Here is a 19,242-nt window from a genome sequence, read left to right as displayed (position 1 = left end):
AGTTCCTGTCATTTAATTTACACTCCTTTTGGCTTGCAGTTAGAAAGTCTTCCAGGTTTTGAGAACACACTATTTGTCAGTCTTGAGTTTTTGATGGTGGCATCTGTTTTGTGTGTCTTCGTGTTTATATTAGTAAGGATTTGGGAGGAGTGGTATCACAGATTGTGCTTCAGATGCCATTTAAAAACAAACCCCCATATGTAAAAAGTAAATAAAGCAAATGTTTTAAAAACAGTCTTTTCTCTCCTAACCAGTACTGAATTATTTGTGTTGCAGGGAAAAGGACTTGGAAGCCAAATTCATTATTCAAATGGAGAAAAGCAAGACAACAATCACAAACTTAAAGGCAAGTAGCAGCCGGGCCTTGCTCCATGAGCCTCCACGTTTATTTTATTGTCAAAATGATTAGTTGGTAAATAAAACACAGCACATGCCATTTTCTTACCCCTCCTTCTCAGTTCAGCTAGCCCCATCAACTTGCACTTGGCTAGGGGTCGTCCATGAAGCAAAAGGGTGATGCTCTGTCTCCTCTCCCGTCCCTGGTTTCATCTGATCTCACAGCCGTGGTATGTGAGCTCATGGGTTTAACCAGACTTGGCATTGTTATCCCGTTTCCTGTGGTAGATCCTTAGCCTGGCAATTGGCTGAATTCTGTGAATCATTAAGTAAGTGTTGGCCCTAGATTTGTTTCCATCCTTAATGAAAATAATCCTGTTTTATAAACTTTGCAAGAGGAGCTTGTGTTATTCAAAACTCAGGAGATGAAAGATTAAAAAAAAAAAGGTTTTTTTTTCCCCCTGAAAAAGATAGTTGAAAAAACCAGAATTTTCTAGGATGGCATGTTCTTCCTTTTGCACTTAAAATATCTTTTTTTTTTTTTTTGCTTTGGTAAGTGAATTTGTTAAGGAACATGAATAATTTTCACTTGGTCAGGGGTGGGGTGGATAAGAGTGTAAAATTAATAATAATAAATCATGTGTTTTATGGACTCAATCCCTTCGTCCTCCTATATTTGTCATCAACTTACAGGTTTGGGTTTCTGAGGCCTGCTGCTCCATGGCCAAGTGCAGATCAATCTCTAGTTGGATTTCTGTTAATTTGTGGCTCAAGGGACTGGATGCTTTGAAATCCAATCTCAAAGTAGTGCCACTTGTTCTCCAGTGATAGAAGCTGGGGAATGCTCCTATCTTCCAACTGGGCTGTGCTCTGGATAATTTGATAGGCTTCCTTTGAGGCTCTGGTGTCCCTTTGCCTGAGGCATTCTCCAGTGAATTGTCTTTCTTTCTCCTCTGGTGTCCCTTTGCCTGAGGCATTCTCCAGTGAATTGTCTTTCTTTCTCCTCTGACCACAATCCTTGTACCTTCTAGCTCTGTCTGGCCCTACCTGGCTTTCCCTCCTTTGACCTACCACATCTTCTCACATTTCTGTCAGTCATCGCTTGACCATGGCTTCCTGTTAGTTACCTTCACTTTGCTTTGCTTCATGTATCTGTGTGCTCACAATACTTTGGTAAAAGCTTAATCATTAAAAAATTATATTTACGAAATAGAGCCAAGAGACCCTTGGCTCTGGGTGCATCTCTTTGTGCATTATGGAATCTATTTTCCTTGATTACTCTGTTGCCGTTTGAGTTTTACAAACATTTCCTCATCTAATATAATGAAAACAGATGTCCAGATTTTTCACATTTTAGTAGTAAGAACCATAGAAATTGTTTATTTATAGAATCTGAATTACATTGGAAAATATGATGCTCATTAAATTTTTTCAGGATGTGACCAGGGAACTTTGTGAAATTTTGGTGGCTTATTATGATTTTTAAACATGGTCTTTGGTTCTCTTTAGGTATATAGCAAGGTAAACAAGATACATGCAAACATTTGCAGTAAACTCGTAACGGAATATGTCCTAGGAGAATCTAGCCTCTCTGAAGTGGCAGCAATTACTTCTGGATGTAGTGCCCAGGGGGCAGCTTCATGGAAGAGGAGCATCTGACCTGGAGTTTTTAGTGGGGCCGCAAAATTGCACAACTCTATGGGGCTCTAGTCACATCACAATCTATGTGATTAGTGGCCCCTAGAGTTCTGCAGACCCCAACTCTGGTGGTCTCAGGTGGAGAACGGTAAAAAGTATCGAAGCTAGAGAAAAAGTAGGAGTCTGGTTGAAGTGTTGGGTTTGTATAAGAGAATCATGATAAAAAGTCCAGAAAAGTAGCTGTGGGTCGTAGCATAGAGAGCCTGGACTGCTGGGAAGAGTTCAGGATCAATCGATCTATCTATCTATCTGTCTATCTGTCTATCTATCTAGGGGGTAGTCAGGAGGAAGTAAATGCTTTTTACAGTGTAAATATGAAAAATGGTGATCATTGTGTGTTTTTTATAAATTTTTCTTTTCTTGAATTAGATAGATCACTTATATGTCAGTGCTTTTTACATTATATCATAATCCTTTCCCTCTAGATACCAGAAGGAGGGACTGGGGACTCAGGAAGAGAACGGACCAAGACCTTCACCTATGACTTCTCTTTCTATTCTGCTGATACAAAAAGTCCAAATTATGTCTCACAGGAGATGGTATGATATTTTCATAATCTTTACTTTGATTTCCATATTGAGAAGAACTCTTTAAAATATCTTGCTCCTTTTTTTTGAATATAATTTATATAAAATTTGCCTCTGCTGACTCAACTTTGTTATGTAGCACCATTCATCTTAATTAAGCCTGAGAAGAATTCAGCCCCCACAAAGTTGATTTTGTTTTTCATTTCTGAGCATGATGATCATGACCTTTTTTTCCCCAAAACTTGGGCATGACTACTGTTTCGAAGGAGCTCTGCAAATAAAGCAGTTTGGAGGCACCATTTGTATATTGCTAAGCCTGGCAAATACGCCACTCAGCTCTGAGTCTTGCTGTGATGCACAGCTTTAGGAGTTAGATTTCAAACCTAAGACCCATTTCCTGTGGGTAGATCATTATAGGATTCTAGAAAGAAGGATTCTAGAAGGCACAAACTTTTTTCCCCCCAGACTTTTTCTAGAATGTAGCTGAAATTTGTTGAGGGAACCCGTGCTATAGGCTTTTATGGTCTAAAATGTAGACATAACCTGGGCATAGAGGAATAGACCCCAAGATCCTCGCAGGAAACCATTGCATGTTGACATTGCATGTGAGCAGGACAAGGGCATGTCTCTGGGACCAGCTGGGTGTTTGAGCAGAGCAGAGTTATGGGGAAGCACCAGCGAGAGAGGAGGATTATGGGCTTCTTCCTGGCTTGTTAACAGCTTCTTTAAATATATTGCTTCAGGACTAATGTGTTAAAAGTAGGATAAGAATTACTATTTTGCCTGCTCTGGGTTATAATCCATGTGGTGGCATCTTAAGGTGGTATTATTGTCTAGTTGCTTGCAACTTGGTGTGTCCACGAACGAGAATCACCGCATTGCCTAGAATGTGTTAAAAATGCAAAATCTCGACTAAGTTCAGACCCACTGAATCAAACTGCATTTTTAACGGGTTCCCAGGTGATTTGCGCACACCTCAACATTGGAGAACTACAGTTGATTAGGAAGTGTTTGTGGAAGCAGTTGGCTTTACTGAGGCAATGTAAATGTTGGCGTTAAGATAGACAACTTAGAAGAATTGTTCAAAGGAGAGGGTTGGAGTGATTGTATCCAGAACATGTGGATTCAGGATTGGGGCAAAAATAGAAAGGATGACAGCAGTAAGAATGAGAGCCACAAAGAGAGATGAGTTGCCAGGTATGAAAGAGGGGCTGGCAATTAATGTGGCCTGAGTTTGCGTTGGTGTCTAAAACCCTGCTTGGCTCTCACAGACCCTGTCTCACTTGATTCTCGCAAGACCGGATTTAACTTTAGCACTCCGTTTTTCTTTGTCAAAGAGACTCAGTGAGCTTAAATAACTTGCTCAAGTCCACAGACCTAATCGGCCTAATAGTAGAGTTGAGGTCCCGGGGCTGAAGTGTAAGGGCAGTAGAGATGCCACTGCAAGGCCTTCAGGGTATAAGAGAAAAGGGTTGGTTTGTTCTAAACAGTAGACGGATAGGGCAGCCCTGTTGGTGAATAAATGAACAAGTGAGTGATGTTAAAACCCAAAATTCAGTCAAGTAAATTTAAAGATCTAATTGGCTTTGTTCATTGATTCATGAATCCTGCAGCATCCCATTCAGCAAGCAGAAAGGAGCTTCGAAGAGCTGTACGAAATGGAAAGATTTTATAGGCAGAAACAGGGCAAGATCATCTTCCGTCGGGGGAAGAATAGAGGGTGTTGTTAGGTGGATCACCTCATCTTCCTTTGGGGGATGGAGAAGGCCCATGTGACAGATCACCTCATTGGTGCTGATCAGAAAATCCCTGACTGACCAGTTAAGACTGCATATCCGGGGGAGATTGAAATTGCGATTAGGTTAGGCATTGAACCCCGGTTTTGTAACTTGGCCTACCATAAGTGACTCCATTATGGGCCTGTGGTTTTCTTTTTTAGCAGCAGTGCAGAAGACTTTGCTGCTGAGGTAACTGATTAATCAGCATTGGTAGCTAGGAGTGTGGTGAAATAGAATGTTATAGGTATTGGAATCCAGATTTGGGCTTTAATATTGGAATGGGAATGAAGTGGCTGGTGTGAGGGAATTTGTTAAGGGAAAAGCCAGTTCATTCTACAGTCTTCAGAATGTCTTCCACAGAAGATGGATGAAGAGCCATGAAGGTTTCCACTTTGAACTTACCCAGCGAGTGGCTGGATTTTCCTGGTTATTTAACCTGAATTTGAGGCCTTTTGGGGGTAGAGGGCTGTGCTGAGGGCAAGTCCACAGTGGGAGGAGCAGACCGGTGTGTGACAGCAGGGCCTGGCACACTGGAGATGCTCAGTAAACATTTGCTGACTGACAGAACTCGTTTACAGATGGTGCTTAATTTATGGGAACAGATGACATTTCCTGGTTCTACGAGAGTCAAGATCTGGGAAGCAGTAACAAGTTTAGCTGTTTTGGAAGTTAAAAATAAATGCTCAGAGTTTAAAAATAGTTTCAGTTTGTGAAAACCTGACCGATAGGGATAATTTCCATGCTTCGGGTGGGTGAGTAGCGTCTCTCTCAGGTGTTTTGGGTTTTTTGACTTTATATAGTTATATATAAATAACCTGACGTTGTTCCATTACATTACAAAACTAAAAAAGCAGGAGATGTGTTAGTAAATACTACTTTCTGGTAGAATCCCATGTTAATAAAATCCCCATAGATACAAGAAAATACCTATTTTTTTCAAGCACTCTATTAGAGAGAAGGGTAATCTTCCTTCACCCCTAATGTTAAAAAGAGCTTCAATTTTGACTGTTGATTAAAGTTTTCGTGCTGCCTTATCGGGCACAGGATTTGAACTGTCAGGTCACATCCCTGCTATTAACAGGGGAAGATGCAAGCTTAGCATGATGTCAGTCTCCTCCTCCTCCTCCTCCTCCTTCTCATCCGAATATAAAGGCATCTTGAGAAAATACATCATGCCTGTTACTGTAGTTCAACTCAAGTTTTCCTTACTGTTAAATGAATACCAAGTAAGATGACCAATAATATTTCTTTCTTACAAATGAATTTTAGATTTAGAAAAAAAAATCACTGAGTGATTTAAGTCTATATTCACATAAATTAAAGACCATTTTAAATAAGGTCTGATTTTCCTAATGGTTCTTCAAAACTCCAAAGGGAGGCTTTGATCTCAGATAACCTGTTCCTTGATTCAACCCTGGAGAAACTTGAAACCTACGATCCCTCATTTGACAAGCTGGATGGGTGAGTCTTTTATTTTAACAGTGCCCTCTTGTGGGCAGTTTCCCTCAAGTGAGGCCCTGTGATGCCTAGGATGACCCTGGAATTGGCTTGAAAATCTGTGTGAATTTTGGGTCCCCCGGCCAGGTGAGGATTTCAGCAGGGTTTTGATGCCAGTGGGGGAGGGCAGGTCGTAGGGCTCACAAAGCAGCCCCTCCCTCCCCACCTTGCTTTGATAGGTGATGCTAAACAAGTTCTTCCTGGGAACTGCAGTGGGGTAGCCTGTTTCCTTGCCAAGAACCCCAAAGATGTGGGCAGTGTCCTTCTGCTTCTCTGGGTCCTGAGCCAGCTTTGGGTGGGTTACTTGAAGTTGAGACTGAGTCTGGCCAGGGTCTCAGCACCTCCAGACTTGTATATTCTAGGCCTGTTTTGCAGTAATGTCCACCAGTGGCCCCCCTCCCCCACCCGCACCCGCCCTTGGCCCCCAAGTCTCTTGAGAACTCCAGCTGAATTAGCTTTCTGGAAAGATAGGTAATAGTAAAATGGTAGGTGGGATTTTAATCCTGGGAAAGAGTTTTATTTTGAAAACTTTTGGGTTTGGTTTAAACGTATTTTCTAGGACTTTGCTTCAGCCTCAGACAAAGGTATTATAGAAGATCCTTCTCTCATTCTTTGGGAACTTTATGTAAGGCTGTTCCTCCTATCCAGTGGCACCCTGTCACCTGGTAAAAATGATAGATGACTTTTATTTTTTGTGTAATCAGCGAGAATTGAAGAAATATTTGGAGTTTCTCCTCATGTTGCATACACAGTTGCCGAAAGCTAACCTTGGATGGGTGGTTTGGAGCCACGAGTCTCCCTGGGATACCGGGCTGCTTCTTCAGTTTGTGGGAGGAGGTCCTTTCAGGAAGGGCTGGGGCCTCGTGGCTGATGTCAAGGATGTGGAAGAGGCCCCATAATGATAAAGTCTTTAGAAGCACAGGTTTGGGGGTCAGCAGTGCCCAGGTGCAAATCCCAACTCTGCCACTCACTGTATATGCTCATTCATCTAGCTTTGCCCCCTGACAGATGGACCTCAGTGATGTTACACCCAGTAGCATTTTATGAGGACTAATACACGAACACACTGTGATCTGCTGTCATAGTTGAGAGTTGAGTACGTCATCAGAATTTGAGAACAGGACTAGAAAAATATCCCCTCTTAAAGCCGAAATGGATACAAATTAATAGCATGAACGAAACTGGTCATTTTGGAAGTGACTCCATTGAAAGGATAGTTTTTAAGTCCTTGAGGGAGAAACTGAGAAAACAAAGTCCAAGCAAGATGGTGGCATGATGGTGCCGGAAGAAAGCTGAAGTCCGGTTGGCTGTGTTTTTATTTTGTCCTTGGATGACAGGCTGTGTTATTAGCAGGGATGCTTTATGTGGAGCTGACATGGAGAGGGCTGGTGTTTATCGGCCCTGTCTAGAGGGTGGCTGGAGGGCTTAGATCCCCTCGGGGGGGATGCCGTGTCAAGTTTAGCTAACCCAGCATCACTCACAGAGAATGAACACTCTTGAGGGGTTGACGAGGCTCCCACCTTGGACTGGGATGACCCCACAGTGCAGTGCCTCACCTCTTCCTGGCTCTGACTGAGAACCCAGTCACGCTGCCTCGTGACGTCTCTTGAGCCGCTGATGCGCCTCGTTTTTGAAGCAGGGAGGTGTTTTGTATGGCCTTAGTGTGCCTGTTGGTCCAAGAAGGCAGGAGGCAACATGAAGGCTTATGGGGTTTGGAAAGCTTTGGTTGGTCTCCTTCCCAACTGTGCGTACCTAGGATGGCCACACATCTCAGCTGGCCTCGTTTACGTTAGCTGTCTGGGTGAAGTATTTGTCCTTCACCCTCTTTCACTCCCCAGAGTGTCCCACTGTAATTATGTGGTGTGACAGACATGGACTCAGGCCATTGTAGGTGCAACCCCAGGCCCCACACAGCTCCTCTGCCTGCCCTCTCCATCTTGGGCAAATATTCAAATACGAAAAAGCATCTGGACTCTGACACAGGGGAGCCCGACCATCCCAGCCTCATTCACACCCGCCCGTCACTCAGCTCTCAGAGAACCTTCTGAGACTTATTTTGATGAATAGCTGGACCCTTAAAATGACAGCATTGATTTGGCATGGCTTGAGCAATAACTTCTGGATGCTGTGATTTTTAGGTTTTGAATATTTAGTTTCTGGAAGCTCTGATAGAATGAATAACTCTAAGTTTATTTAATTCTGAAATGGTAAATCATCATGCTTTAAAATCACCTTTGCTTCTTAGATGTGATTGTCACCTGGCCTTGTTTACATTTTTATATTTCAGCAATTTTTTGTTAAGTAGGAAAAAGGATGGGGTCGCTTTTTGCTTCCTTAAAAAGTTTCCTTTTGATTAAAAACTGGGGTACGTACATATTCTGTTAATAGTTCTGTGGTGATTTATTTATGTGGTGTAATCCTTTTAAGATGAAAGTAGCATTCAAGAATATTGTCACCATTGAAGGGGCTTTTTACTGAAATCCATGGTAATTGTCTTTTTTGTGTTTTTTTTTTTTTTTTTTTTTTCTGGTTTCAGGTTTTCAAAACCCTCGGCACAGATGTCGTGAAGTCTGCATTTGAAGGTTATAATGCTTGTGTCTTTGCATATGGGCAAACTGGATCGGGAAAGTCATACACTATGATGGGAGATTCTGTACGTTGTTTTACACTGTGGGAAGAAAATTTCTCATGATCTCTCTTTGGACTGATAGAATTATCTCTTTTATCTACTTCGTCTGTACTAACTTGCTTTTCATGTTCTGATCATTCTTTAGCAATAAGATAAAACTCGGTAATAAGTTGGACTAAATTTCCTTTGAGAGATTTTAAATTAGAAATAGTTTTAAGTTTATAAGCATGAATAATGGATGCAAGTCTCAGTTCATTTTCTGTTTTTAAAGGCTTTATAATCTTATCAAAAAAAGTATGCTGGGCCCATAAGTAATTTATTCTTCTTTTCTGCCAACACAACCGTTTGAATAAAATTACTGAACTGTTCTTTTTAAAATTATTCAAAACATATTTTCCTCAAGAGAAATGTAAAAAAAAAAAAAATCTCTCTGGTGGAAAGGTACTACCTAACTCCAGCATAAACATAAAAAGAGAATTATGCTGTTTACATAGAGTCTATATAGTTATGGAGTATGTAGAGTTTAGTAGTTATGCTATATAAACTAACAGACATTTAAGTTATACTTACCCCAAAATATGGAGGAGTAAAAACTAGACATTTTACTACAGGAACTTTACCTCGTTCTGTGTTTTCTCCAGATCTAGATAGCGCTGGTGTGTTTTACTTATGTCATAGTGAAGACTCCTCATTGCCTGTCAGGCCTGTGGCCTCTCCTAGCTGGGGAGGTACCAGCAGGGGATCACAGCGCTTCCTGCTGGCAGACACAGTGGGGTCGCTAATGCCAAAGGTTTGGTGGTTCACGGAAGCAGTAGTAGTCCGTTTTTTTTTTTTTTTTTTTTTAAGATTTTATTTTTATTTATTTGAGAGAGAGAGAGCATGAGCATGAGCAGGGGGAGGGGCAGAGGGAGAAGCAGGCAGCCTGAGCAGGGAGCCTGACGCGGGGCTGGATCCCAGGACCTTGAGATCATAACCTGAGCTGAAGGCAGACACTTAACCGACTGAGCCACTCAGGTGCCCCAGAGTCGTAGTAGTGCATTAAAGAAGGGTAGGTCTTTCCAGATGGAAGCATTTGAGTGCCTGTGATCGGCTTCTTAAATTCAGGCTTTTCCTTTACAGGAGAAGTAGATAAATGCTGTGCTGTGAATCCTCAATGCTAAACAGTATGGAAGACTACAGAGAACAAGCAGTTAGTTTCAGGAGTTTCACATTTCCTTTTATCCTTACTTCTCCCTTCCCAGTTTCTCACTGTGCCTTTCCAAAAAAAAAAAAAAAAAAAAATCCTCCTCTAAAAATGAAATTTGCATGTGATCTGCTAGTGGCTATTTTATGTAAGTTAAACCTTCATAAAGCACTCCTAAATAACACCTGTTTTTCTCTGACCCTATAGTTAGCTGAGCACTGTTTGGGTCTTCCTTTTTATTTTGTTTTTTAAAGGCACAACAAAAAAATATGGCAAAATCCCAATTTTTCTTGAGAAGAATTGGTACCAAATATATGGTGTTTAAGGGGAAAAAATGCTCTTAATGCTGTGATGATATTTTTTGGGGGGGAGAGGATGTTGGGTGAAGGTAGGGAGGGTCTTTGGAAGGAAACACTGAAGCTCTGAAGTTTTGGTTTCCTAACAAGAACATTTGGCCTCATCTTTAACATCGTTCTGGGGTTCATCAGCTCGTTGATGCCGGCTGAACCATGAATACTGCTGAAGACGCCCATGTCGTATATGTAATATGATGTATTAAAATCTGTCTCGGAAGGCCAGTGTTGGGATTAGTGCATCAAAGCAGGGATATAATACATGTTTCAATGTGGTCCTGTCACCTAAGGGTTAAGAAAGTTATCAGCTACTTTGAGTGCTTACCAAGACTCATTGGTGTTTTTCTTTATCACTCAGGGTATATTTCACCTTTTTTTGGTCATTTGGCCCGATCAGATTTTCCACATTTATTCTCCAGCTGTCGGCCATCTTGTTTGAAAGTTTAAGGAATAGATTGTTTATGTTTTCAAGTCAGGATTTAACTGATTAAGAGCTGATAACTGTATATTACTCTAGACCTAGTGTGTAGAAGTTAGAAAGCTCTATCTTCTCATTTCAGAGGCTAGGAAGCAGTCCCAAGGGGGTAAATGGTGTGTCTGGGGCCCTGCAGTGGTAGGCCTGGGGTTGACATGCAGGCCCCTTGAGTCGAAATCCACTCTGGCAAATGACAGATTCAGCCATTGGTTGCTTTCATTTCGAGTGACGGCTGTGGCGTTCCTCCTTCCCACTGCAGGGTGATTCTGGCTTAATACCTCGGATCTGTGAAGGGCTCTTCAGTCAGATAAATGAAACCACCAGATGGGATGAAGCATCTTTTCGAACTGAAGTCAGGTAGGGCCCGTGTCCTGAGTAACTGAGTGCGTGAGCTTGGTTGGAGCTTCTTTCCAGGTACGAGGAGGAGATAAAGGGTAAAGCCTTTGGATTCCTGAAAGGAGAGTCTGCCTTTTCCCCTCCCATACTATCGTAGCTAGAAGCAAAGCTTAAAATATGTCTGTTTTCAGTGACTTTACCGGATGTAATTTGGATTAGGATTTGGGGAGGCTAACAGAAATAATCCTTCTTGGTCAGAAACTCTCACATACGGTGTTTATCTCAAATAGAGTGAGCTTTTGACTTTTAAGTGTGTACCCCATTCACTCGCCTCCTTCTTTTATCTGAATAAGGTTTGTTTTATTCTTTGTGTTGGTAGGATCACTGTATATCTCATCTTTAGATAAATCTGGACAGTTGAGTTTTTTTTTTTCTTTTTTTTTTCTTCCTTGAAATTAAACCTCGGTGGGGAGCCAGTCTTCTCATTGGTTTTGAGGACAAACATGGCAATCAGAGGTCCTTACGGCTGCCTGACCTCTCAGTGGCTGTGGGGCCTTGGACAAGTTGTTTAAAAAACTCTGTACCTCTATTGCCTCACCTGTAAAATGGGGATAATAGTAGTACCTGCCTCTGGGCCGTCCTAGGGATTAAATGGAGAAATCCACTTACCGTGCTAAGCATAGTGCCTGATACATAGCTACCGCTTGTAAATGTCTGTTGCTGCTGTTATTGTCTTGTTGTTATGTTAATGTCTGAAATCATTTTACTGACTTCAGTCCTATTTAAAATTTTTAGCTACTTGGAAATTTATAACGAACGTGTGAGAGATCTACTTAGGCGGAAGTCATCCAAAACCTTCAATTTAAGAGTCCGGGAGCATCCAAAAGAAGGACCGTATGTTGAGGGTAAGAGTGAACATTTCACAGTTCTGTTCCTGGGAATTTGTGTAAAAACAATAGTTTCGGGGGAAAAACGTAAGATAATGGTGAGATGTGAAAAATATCTTTGGCCTTTTATTCTAGTAAAAATGACGTGCTGTCGCTACAGCTGTCACTAGTATGAATTTATACTTCACCGGCATTCACTGATTTTGTGGGCTCGCCAGTAGATTTCCTCTGGCTCTCAGAAGAACCCTTTGGAAATTTGTTTTCCAGTGTTCACAGGCAGCATAAACGACCCTACGAGCTGTCTATATGGCGTTGCATCTTCGCGATATGTTTTTACTGACCTTAAGGGTAGCTTAGGACCATAAGGAGATCCTAAGACTTTTTAGCTTGTGAGAAGAGCATTGACAGTTTCCTGTGCCATGGTGCTCAGCGTTTGTGTGACAAGTAGTGCTCGGTCAAGGGCTGGCCCCTGCTAATCATTCATACAGAGGCTGGGTGGAAGGCTGTCTTGCTAACGCAGCTCCTCCCAGCTGACTCAAGGAGGTGGCTGAGTTGCGGCTCACCATAGGAATCACACCCCGAAAAGTGCTTTCCTGTGGCTCTTGTCCTTCCTCTGTGTCTCGTTGGACGCAAGGCCGAGAACTGGTCCTGGGCTTGAAAAGGTGTTCCTATTTTGGTTGTCTTTTTCACCTAGTGATACCAGGTGTACTGACAGAACTCCGTCCGCATTTTAGTAAATTTCCAATGGCAATTTCGCCTTTTATGCCCAAAATAAGGTGTATAACTATGTATTTGTTTTGTGGAGCGTGGAATAGCTCTTATTGTTAATAGCTTTTAGGCTAACTGTGCCTCCTGCTTCCCTTTAATTGTCTTATCAGATGCTAAAACATATTATAAAGCTGGTTTATGGAAAGACAGAATAATCAAACAGGGGAAAACATCCAGAATCTGATGTAGATACTTAGGGGGATTTAGTTTCTAATAAATCTGATATTCAAACATTGGTGGAATATTGGTTGTTAAGCTGTCTGGTAGGAAAAAAAAAAGAGTAAATTGGTACCATAGCTCCGTTTTTACACCAGGATAAATAGCAAATGGAACAAAGATTTTAATGTCCAAAGTGACATAGTAAAATGACTGAGAAACTATGGGTTAGCTTTTTTTCCCCAGAAATTTGGAGAAGGGAAATCTTTTAAAAATTTCACTTAAAACTCAGGAACCATGAAATAAAAGTGTTAAATTTGAAATGGTAAAAAAAACAAAATTTGACAGAAACACCATCAGCAAAGTAAAAAGACAACCTCCAAAGTGGGGAAAGTCTTTTCAATCAAAGTTTCAGACAAAGGACTGATTTCCCTAATAGAGAAAGAGATCCTGTAACTCAGTCACGACCAGATTCAACAACCAAGTAGAAAAACGAACACACGATGTGAGTAGACTGTTCACAGAAATGGAAATGTGGATGGTTTTTAAATGGAGGAAAGAATGCTCAGCCTCACTGATACTCAGAGAAAAGCAAAATAAAAAAGTCTTCAAGATAACGTTTATTACCTATCCCTGGTAGATGTGAGTAAGCCTGATAAGAGTGTTGGGAGACCGGCAGTCTCATACATTGCTCCTGCTGGGTGTAAATTGCCTTCTATGGGCAATTTTGCAGTATCCATCAAAATTTCAAATGTGGTTTGATCTCAGCGTTTGGCCTCTTAAGAATTTATTCTGCAGAAATATTCACACATATTTGAAAAGACCTGTGTACAAGATTATTTGTGGTAGTGTTACTTGTAATTGCTAACAAAATGTAAACAACCATCTATAGTCTCAACAGGAGACTGGTTACATTGTTTATGGTACATGCATACAGTTGAATGCTCTGCAGCCATAAAAATGAGTGAGGAATCACCTTAACTGATACAGAATATTCTTCAGTTATTATTACATAGAAAAAAGCAGGATGCAAAACAATGTTTATGGTATGCTGCCATGTTTGAAAGGGGAAAGAAGATGGTTATATGTATATATGTAATGGCCTGTATATGTATGGGTTATTTCTAGAAAGGTGTGGAGAAACTAATTACACTGGGTTGCCTGACAGAAGGGAAGTGGGGAATGAACTTTAGAATAGGGGTCTAGGGAGACCCTTTACACCGTATACCTTTGGTAGCCTTGGATTTTAGAACCATATGAATGTTCCCAAAAAATGAATAATAAGTTTTTTAGGGGATTAAAAAAATGCTGTCTGGTTTTGCGTGAAGGTAGTGTTTACATTTCCCTTGCTATGACTAGTGCTCACGAGGTTGATGATAACAGCTAGCACTTATCCTAAATCCCCTGTGCAATAGGTATGCATTATCAGAGGTGACCGAGGCTCAGTGAGGTTAAGTAACTCGCACATGCCCATGTTAGTCCACTAGTAAGTGGCAGACTGGGATTTGATCCTAGACGGCCCCAGCCCTTGAGTCCGTGTTATAAACTACCACACTGTAGGAACAAGTAGGATCTTTTTTTTTTTTAATAATAATTTCTTATTATGTTAGTCACCATACAGTATATCCTTAGTTTTTGATGTACTGTTCCATGATTCATTATTTGCACGTAAAACCCAGTGCACCATGTAATATGTGCCCTCCTTAATACCCATCACCGGCCTATCCCAGACTGGGATAGAACAAGTAGGATCTTTAAACGAGTCAACAGATCTGTATAGTCGTGTGTTATTTCATAGAGGTAAATTTCTTGCTATGTTTACTATAGATTAGGGAGATTTCCTCAGCTCCCCCCCACCCCCCCTTTTTTTTCCTCCCAGATTTATCCAAACATTTAGTACAGAATTACGGTGATGTAGAAGAACTGATGGATGCGGGAAATATCAATCGAACCACAGCAGCGACTGGGATGAACGACGTCAGTAGCAGGTCTCATGCCATCTTTACCATCAAGTTCACTCAGGTGAGGGCAGCTGCGGGGCCGGCTGGCTCCATCCCTGAGGTCTTTACCAGGTGATTAGCACCAGCTGAGGACCGATCACTGTTGAACCAGGAGCAGCAGCAGGCAAAGGTGACTGCCTGTCATTTCCTTGTTAATTAGAGTCGAACATGTGCTGTGTGCAGAGTCTCTCTGTGGTTACAGTCACAGTTGTTTGAAATGTCCAGATGTGTACCCTTAAGAAATACTTAGCAGGCTTCCGCCCTGGTCTAGACATTAAAAAAAAAAAAAAACACACAAAAAACTTGCTTTGTGCATAATTAAGCAAAGGTTTTCATTGTTGCAAGCGCTGTGGGAGATAATAGATTGCCAAGTCAGACCAGTTGGGGGCCAAGGTGAGTAACTCATTGTGGTACATTATCGCTCCATGGCACTCACCCCACAAAGTTGATTAGGATTATGAGAATGATATTAAAGGGCAACCGACATTTTTAAGTACCTATGTAAGAACTCATTCTGGTCAGGAGGTGGAGAGCATTTTGAATATGTGTGGAAATTACTGAGGATAAATATTTTAATACCTAGGCCAGTGGAACAGATCAATGCAAACACGTACGGAGATTCCTCTCGGGGTTTAAACATGTGTTAGGTGTTTGGGGATGTCCTGGCCTATGTTAACCGTTGAACATATCAGATAAAAAAAGATAGTGTTTATAAGGAGGGGGATCACAGAGCAAAGAAAATTAAAAAAAAATTCTCAAAGGTCAATCAGAACAACTCCCAATAAATGCTCCACATCTTTACCTTTTGTTAGACCTTTCTTTGTGTTTTACTGTAGTTTATTGGATTTTCTCCTTTCTGGTTAACGTACATTAAGATGTGGCCATCCCTAGTTTCTATCAAAGTACGGTAATTTCTTTTTGGCATTTTTCTTCAGGCTGTTGAACATAGGTTAAAAGTCTTTGGGAAGGTAAAATTCTGGTAGAATTCAGAATCAAGGAATACATTATTTAAGGTTTTTAGTTTTTTATAATTTGTGAAACAAGTTTTAACATTGAATGATGGTCGAATTATCTTTTACATAGCTATCTACATTTATCCTATTTTGGAGAGCCCTTGTGCTTGCAATGCTGAAGATTCTAGATGAGAACAAAACTAGTTATTTGTTTACTTCTGTTTTCTTTGTAAGTGCCCTCAGCAACTTGCGTCCTGTTCTTCCACAGTCAGACTCAGTCAGGCTTTGTTGAGAAACACCAAGTGACTGGAGTGATGGAACAGTTCTTCAGAAAGTTTAAGAATGACATATGGTAGACTTCTGTTGTATTCAGTTTCATTTGGAAGTTTTCTATAATCAGTAAGAAGGCCAATGAAACAACAAGATTAAAAACAAAACAAAACCCAAAAAATGAAAAACAACCCTACCCTGAGAGATCACAGTGAGGAATGGAAAATAATTAGGGTTTGTATCACAAACAACATCAGGACTCTTTACACCTCTTCAATTTTGCTTTTATGTTTTGCTACAGGCAAAATTTGACTCTGAAATGCCGTGTGAAACCGTGAGTAAGATCCATCTAGTCGATCTTGCTGGAAGTGAGCGCGCGGATGCCACCGGTGCCACTGGGGTTAGACTGAAGGAAGGGGGGAATATTAACAAATCCCTCGTGACTCTGGGAAATGTCATTTCTGCCTTAGGTGGGTTTCTGCTTGTCCCCTGCTGCCTCTTACTCTTTGCTGTACTGTGTTAGCGCGAGGCAATTATGTTTAATGTTTGTGTTACAGACTGAGTTTATAGCCTCAAGGTTTTCTGAAGCCAAATTAGAGAAAAAAACCTCACTGGTTGTTTTGTTTTGTTTTTCTCCCATGCAGCCGATTTATCTCAGGACACAGCAAACCCTCTTGTGAAGAAGAAGCAAGTTTTTGTGCCTTATAGGGATTCTGTTTTGACTTGGTTGTTGAAAGATAGCCTTGGCGGGAACTCTAAAACCATCATGATCGCCAGTAAGAATTCCAAGTTCTTTTCCTCAGCATATAGTGTTTTATGTGAACTAACTGTAACTGTGTAAGTTTTAAGCATCTCATTAGGAAATAGTACTTTTTTTTCCTTAATCTTAAAAAAATAATTTTCTTTCTTGAAAATCACTGTGATCCCATCTACACTATCCTGTTATTACCTCTCTTTCCCGTTTCCTAGCTGGATAAACTTGCCATGTGTTGTGCAAGCTGGGATATGTGCGGAATGACTCTCACCCTTTCTTTGCTCAAAGTACAGGAAAGAAACTTTTCACTCCAGGAACTCACAGGAGAAAATCATTACAGGAACATCAAGTGAAAACAATCCAAGCTTTGTTTTTCTATTCTAAAGCAGTACATGTGGAATCTACAATGAAGAATTGAGAGGAAAAACAGCAATGCACATAAATAATGATAGCAGTTCTATGTGGTGCTGTGGCATTTTCACTAACTGGAAGAAGTGTAGCAGAGAAAGAAAAATGTGCAAAGGGGAGCCAGTCACTTGGGGAAACTCAGAAACTTTTAACCCCACTTTCTCTTGACCTTTCTCCCCTTCCCTCCCTGTGTTTGCATCGCCCCCGCTCCCCAGGCCTTACATTAACGCTGGAGAAAAGGGATCTATCTTGAGGTGTACACCCAAGATGCAACTGTCTGGTTCCCTGAGCCCTACAGGCTGTGGTGGTGGGCTCGGGGGTGGGGGTGGGGCGATTAATCAAAGCTTTAAGAGGAAAAGAATTCACTGACCTACTGACTCGTGCTGTGGATTTTTAGGTAGGCTTTGCCAAAACTTTTAAAAGTATTTTAAATTCTGTGTAATACTGAGAAGTACAGATAATCTTGAAATCATCTTCTTGGTGTATCCTGAACAGAGAAACTCCTTAAAGTATGGTGGAGTATCTCATATCTCATATCTCATTTTAGAGTTGGTTAGCTAGCTAGCTGATTCTAGACTTAAGAGGAGCAAAATGACATTTAATTTGGTATAGTGAGCACCTTTCCTATAAATCTTAGATAATTTTTAATATTCATTACTGTGGCAATGAATATTTAGTCTATCCAATGACCTGGGGTTAATCTGACTTTTAAATTACGAACCAACTTTGTGTTAAATGAAACACGGAGTGCTGGATAAATTATTTTTTGAATTCATTCTTCACAGCCATTTCACCTGCTGATGTCAATTACGGAGAAACCCTAAGTACTCTTCGCTATGCAAATAGAGCCAAAAACATCATCAACAAGCCTACTATTAATGAGGACGCCAACGTCAAACTCATCCGTGAGCTGCGTGCTGAAATAGCCAGACTGAAAACGCTGCTCGCTCAAGGGAATCAGGTTGGGTTTTTCTGAGATTTATGGATAATTTTCTTTGAGTAATGACATCTATTTCTAGATCTTAATGAGACAATTATCTCACTCGTTGTATTGATTTGAGTAAATAAGTGCTAAGTAAAGCTTTGAATGAGTTAGCCAGTCTCTCCTTTACATTACCCTCCCATTGGCCTTTGCATTCCTTGTGTGCTCCGTGTGGAAGATTTTATCCACTAAACCCGAAATGATTAACTATCTAATAGTTATCAATTATGGGTTGAAATTTAGCATGCAATAGGATTAGCAGAATAATCTCCATTAGTGGAAGGAAATTGAGGTGCTTGGAGTAATATTTAAAATTCTACCCATGCATTTTATGACTTGAAAATGTATTTTAACAGAATGAAAGACTTGTTTGAAGACCTATCTGAGTCTATTTTGTATTGCCCATCACAGAGGTGGTTATGGTGATACCGTGACATGTATGACAAGCCTGTGGCCAGCTGAACTGATGTCCCTGAGGCCTTGCTTGATTGTCGGAACGGCCTCACTTCAGGATCTTTTGGGATTCTAGTGAAGGGGCTTTGTCCTTTCGTTTTTTTCACAGTGAACCCTCTACATAGCGTACACACAGAGTTAGTGACGTTTTGAGATGAGTAGCGCGAATTAGGTTCTGATAGGTGTTAATGCTGTTGTGAAGAAAGACCACCCTTGAAAGAAAATCAGGGATAGCTTTTTAAAATATTCAACTTAGATTCAAGTTAGAAACAAAGATCCGTTTCTTCCCATTTTCTTAAGCCGTAAATGGACGTCTAAAGTGTATTATTAAAAAAAAAAAATGCTCTTCTTTAAATGCAGAGTGCTCCATCTAGAGCAGCTTTTCTTTCTTTTTTTTTTTTTTTAATGATTTTTTATTATATTATGTTAGTCACCGTACAGTACATCCCCGGTTTCTGATGTAAGGCTCGATGATTCATTAGTTGCGTATAACACCCAGTGCACCTTGCAATACGTGCCCTCCTTACTACCCATCACCGGTCTATCCCATTCCCCCCCCCCTCCCCTCCGAGGCCCTCAGTTTGTTTCTCATAGTCCATAGTTAGAGCAGCTTTTCATCTAAGAATATATGGCCCTGGAAGCCCTTGACATACTATAAGTGGTTTGGCCCCTGAAACTATCAGCAGGATGAAAACCTCACTGAGTTTCCTGTGTCCTGAAATACACCTGACAGTTCTTTCCCGTAAGGTGGCAGACGACAGTCGAATCGGAATTGTTCATGCCCTTAGAAATATCTCCG

General features: G+C 40.9%; 1 protein-coding gene across 7 annotated transcripts in view; it reads left to right on the top strand.

Moving 5' to 3' along the window:
• Nucleotides 1-19,242, top strand: part of KIF16B (kinesin family member 16B) — a 305,749-nt gene that overhangs the window by 35,258 nt on the left and 251,249 nt on the right. For all 7 annotated transcript variants that reach the window (XM_045809379.2, XM_045809362.2, XM_045809387.2 and 4 more), the window contains exons 2-10: nt 277-346; nt 2,460-2,573; nt 8,373-8,489; nt 10,736-10,833; nt 11,608-11,717; nt 14,503-14,645; nt 16,148-16,316; nt 16,491-16,622; nt 17,794-17,969. In XM_045809379.2, coding sequence (XP_045665335.2) covers nt 277-346; nt 2,460-2,573; nt 8,373-8,489; nt 10,736-10,833; nt 11,608-11,717; nt 14,503-14,645; nt 16,148-16,316; nt 16,491-16,622; nt 17,794-17,969 — 1,129 coding nt within the window. The remainder of the gene's footprint in view (nt 1-276; nt 347-2,459; nt 2,574-8,372; nt 8,490-10,735; nt 10,834-11,607; nt 11,718-14,502; nt 14,646-16,147; nt 16,317-16,490; nt 16,623-17,793; nt 17,970-19,242) is intronic.

Source organism: Ursus americanus, chromosome 22 (genome assembly GCF_024610735.1).
Source record: "Ursus americanus isolate L20-20 chromosome 22, mUrsAme1.1.p, whole genome shotgun sequence".
Taxonomy (NCBI): Eukaryota; Metazoa; Chordata; class Mammalia; order Carnivora; family Ursidae; genus Ursus; species Ursus americanus.
The sequence above is the reverse complement of the archived record's forward strand: the minus strand, read 5'-3'. Positions and strand labels throughout refer to the sequence as shown.